The sequence below is a fragment of the Octopus bimaculoides genome, chromosome 1 (assembly GCF_001194135.2).
Source record: "Octopus bimaculoides isolate UCB-OBI-ISO-001 chromosome 1, ASM119413v2, whole genome shotgun sequence".
Classification (NCBI taxonomy): Eukaryota; Metazoa; Mollusca; class Cephalopoda; order Octopoda; family Octopodidae; genus Octopus; species Octopus bimaculoides.
In genome coordinates this window covers 199,817,322-199,820,992 of record NC_068981.1, presented here as the reverse complement: position 1 = coordinate 199,820,992, position 3,671 = coordinate 199,817,322, and the positions used below count along the sequence as shown (strand labels likewise).

Here is a 3,671-nt window from a genome sequence, read left to right as displayed (position 1 = left end):
AGTCAACAAGTAACTCACAAAATAAGAGTCCCCATCAAACAAGTGGGGGGGGGGGAGTAGAGTTTGTGCCAGATGTTGAGAGGCTAAAGTATGACAGGAAGTTTAGGTGTCTACTTGCAAAGGGAGATTTGTGGCTGCTGCACATTATGAGTTTGGATAGGAGTAGATAGAACGATGAAGAGGTGTCAGAACATATTCAAGGTAGGTGAGTATAAATGAAAACAGTAAAAATGTTTGGGTACAAGGTATATGCAGTAATTTTATGAATACTGTAAAGTAATGCATTCACAAAATAATTTATAGTAATAAAAAATAGAAAAATAAAATTTGACTGACTCAATTTATGAACAAAAAAACCACTTGTGTAATGTCACACGTGATTACAGATATTTTCCTATGTGGAATAGGCTTGTTGCATGTTGATAAAATTACTGGAGCATCACACAAGAATCATCAATATTCACAAAATTTATTAGATGTAGCAACAATAAAATGAATAAAAATCATATTGTTCCACAAAAACTAAGTAGTACACTTCTTGTAGTGGGTTTAATAAGATCCAAATGTTGTCATTGATAAATTACTTTTCTATATGAATACTTAGATGAGTAGTTAAGGGACTTTTTTGAGAAAATGGTTTACCACAGATATCGCAGTGATATGGTTTTTCTCCTGTGTGAATACGTTTGTGTATAGTTAAGACACCATTCTCAGAGAATGATTTACCACAAATATCACAGTGATATGGTTTTTCTCCCGTATGAATACGTTTATGAGTAATGAGATTACCTTTTTCAGAGAATGGTTTACCACAAATATCACAGTGATAAGGCTTTTCTCCTGTATGAATACGTCTATGTATGGTTAAGACACCATTTTCAGAAAATGATTTACCACACATATCACAGTGATATGGTTTTTCTCCTGTATGAATACGTTTGTGTATAGTTAGAACACCATTTTCAGAGAATGATTTGCCACAGATACCACAGTGATATGGTTTTTCACCTGTATGAATACGTTTATGTCTAGATAAGATACCATTTTCAGAGAATGATTTGCCACAGATATCACAGTGATATGGTTTTTCACCTGTATGAATACGCCTATGAGTTGTTAAGTTGCCTTTTCCAGAGAATGATTTACCACAGATATCACAACAATAGGGTTTCTCTCCTGTATGAATACGGTGGTGAGTAGTCAGGTTACCTTTTTCAGAGAATGATTTACCACAGATGTCACAGTGGAATGGTTTTTCTCCTGTGTGAATACGTTTGTGAGAAGTCAGGTCACTATTTACAGAGAATGATTTACCACAGATGTCACAGCAATAGGGTTTCTCTCCTGTATGAATACGTTTATGAGTAGTTAAGTGACTTGTTGCAGAGAATAATTTACCACAGATGTCACAGTGATATGGTTTTTCTCCTGTGTGAATGCGTTTGTGAGTAGTGACTTCACCATTTTGAGAAAATGATTTACCACAAATGTCACACCGATATGGTTTTTCTCCTGTGTGAATACGTTTGTGTCTTGTTAAGTCACTTGTTTGAAAGAATGACTTACCACAGGTATCACAGTGATATGGGGTTTCTCCTGTATGAATACGTTTGTGTCTAGTTAAGACACTTGCTTCAGAGAATGATTTGTTACATATATCACAGTGATATGGTTTGTCTCTTGTGTTAATATGTTTCTGAATAGTTAGGTTTCCTCTTTCTGAGAATGATATTTTGCTGATGTCATTATGGTATGATGATTTTCCTAGCTCTTTTGGCATTTCTTCAGGATGTAAAATGTTAATTTTTACGTTTCACACATAATCTGTCTTTCCAAAATTATTCTTCTCTCACCACAATATATGGATATTTTTCTTGTTTTTATATATTTATTTGTTTAAGTGTTTCTACTGTTATATTTTCATCACTTGAGATGTTTGTCGATATCTGAAGGGGATTGCAAATTCCTCTGTAACATTTTTCAAGTTTAATTAGAATTCAAAATCATCTGAACATATTCCAGGTAGTCAAGATTAGAACTGCTGCTATTAATTTCAATTCAGAAGATACATTTCACCATAATTTACTCTTTAAAAGATAATAAATGTTGATGATGTAGCTGAGGCAAGAAATAATTTAATATCAATGTCATCTGATAGTCTGAAATATAGAGAAACAATATAAGACATAAAAGGAAGAAACAGAACAGCAGGAATTTTACAATAAACTTTACCTACAAATCATTAACTAAACTTTAATTTATTACAATTACATTCGAACTCAAGACTGGCTGCTTGTGGAACTCTGATATGCTGATGACTTCATACTTATAGCTAGACTTACAGTAGAAATAGAGAAGAAAGTCCATGCATTAAAGGAAACCTGGAATCAAAAGGCCCTTCAAGTTAATTTGACAAAGGCTAAAGTATTAATATGTTGGGAAACAGGCCTTGCTACCATTAGGGAAATGTCTTTGTTCAAAAGATAGAAAAAGAGTTGGTTGAAGTTCCATATATCGTACTCAATGCAAACTATGGACACACAAGAGCCAGAATGGAATCATGGGCAGGTGAGGAGCACTAAACATAAAATGTGCACAAGAAATAGATGCTCTTAACCCTCAGAACCCCAGTGGCCGCTAATCCGGCTACCAACTGCAGATTCAAATACAAATTCCAGCTGCCAGCCACAGATATAAATACCCCAGTGGCTACTTTACTGGCCAGTATTTTCTGCATTGGAAAACCAGACGGTAACTGCTGGTTCTACTGGCACCACAAACACCAGTATTGGTAATAAAATAAATAAAAAACAAGTGCTAAGGACAATGTTGCTCTCTATTTGGAATTTATTTCAATATGAGAGACACAAAACACATTTTTGAGACATTGAAACAATATTAGATGGGAAATCATTATTTTGGCTCTTGGAACCTGGAGGTGAGGGTGCTGTGGACAATGGTTATCTGGAGTTCAAAAGGTTAATTACTCAGGAAAATTCCTAGTAGATAGTTTCTGTTACCTTGTTTGATCTATTGCGAAAGTCTAACAGCCAGACTAAGAACAGGTTGGAGAAAGTTCAAAGACTTCTCTCTGTTGGTAACAAAAGGCTTCTTTCTTTAAAAGAAAGGCAGGCTGTGGGGATGCTTCTACAGAAGCATGGCTATGAGATGTGGGTCCTGGATGCAATGAACCTACAAAAATAAGCAAGAAATTGAGTAAACATGCTCCTCTCGATGTACAACGTCTGTGTCATCATAAACCTCATTTAACGCCCACCGGACGTGAAAGGAATCACGTGTAGTGTACGAAAGAAACGATTGCGTTGTTTAGGCAATGAATGAAGAAGATTATATCAAGAGTAAAGAGGGAGAGCCGAGAAATCATGAATATGCTGGCTGCTATATCTAGCAGATGCAGGGGTGACATAGAGGCTTCTCTACTTCGTGGTTTATTACAGTTAATCTGGCGAAGATAAAGCGCATGCACCCCACCGGCAAACTTTCGATATAACTCTCAACCCATTTCCAGTATTTGTGGGGATGGAGTTCCAAACGTTTTCAAAATTTCGATTCCCCCAATTTCTTAATTCTTAACTTTTTGTCGATTTTTTTTTTTTTGATCCACGAGTACAGAAATTACGAATCAGGGAATTTTAATTTGTCTTAAAGAA

General features: G+C 35.5%; 2 protein-coding genes across 6 annotated transcripts in view; both read right to left on the bottom strand.

Annotated features, from left to right (window-relative positions):
• Positions 1–326: 326 nt before the first annotated feature.
• Positions 327–3,671, bottom strand: part of LOC106877327 (zinc finger protein 271) — a 20,210-nt gene continuing 16,865 nt past the window's right edge. For 3 of the 5 annotated variants that reach the window (XM_052974062.1, XM_052974046.1, XM_052974055.1), the window contains exon 2: positions 327–2,159. In XM_052974062.1, coding sequence (XP_052830022.1) covers positions 581–1,780 — 1,200 coding nt within the window. In that variant the 5' untranslated portion in view covers positions 1,781–2,159 and the 3' untranslated portion in view covers positions 327–580. Of the gene's footprint in view, positions 2,160–3,020; positions 3,193–3,671 lie in introns of all 5 variants that reach the window. The other 2 variants (XM_052974042.1, XM_014926202.2) reach the window with 1 other exon arrangement.
• The window catches only part of LOC128249714 (zinc finger protein 675-like), an 18,210-nt gene continuing 16,686 nt past the window's right edge, over positions 2,148–3,671 (bottom strand). Inside the window, exon 3 of the mRNA XM_052974158.1 lies at positions 2,148–2,159. Within this exon, the coding sequence (XP_052830118.1) occupies positions 2,148–2,159 (12 nt within the window). The remainder of the gene's footprint in view (positions 2,160–3,671) is intronic.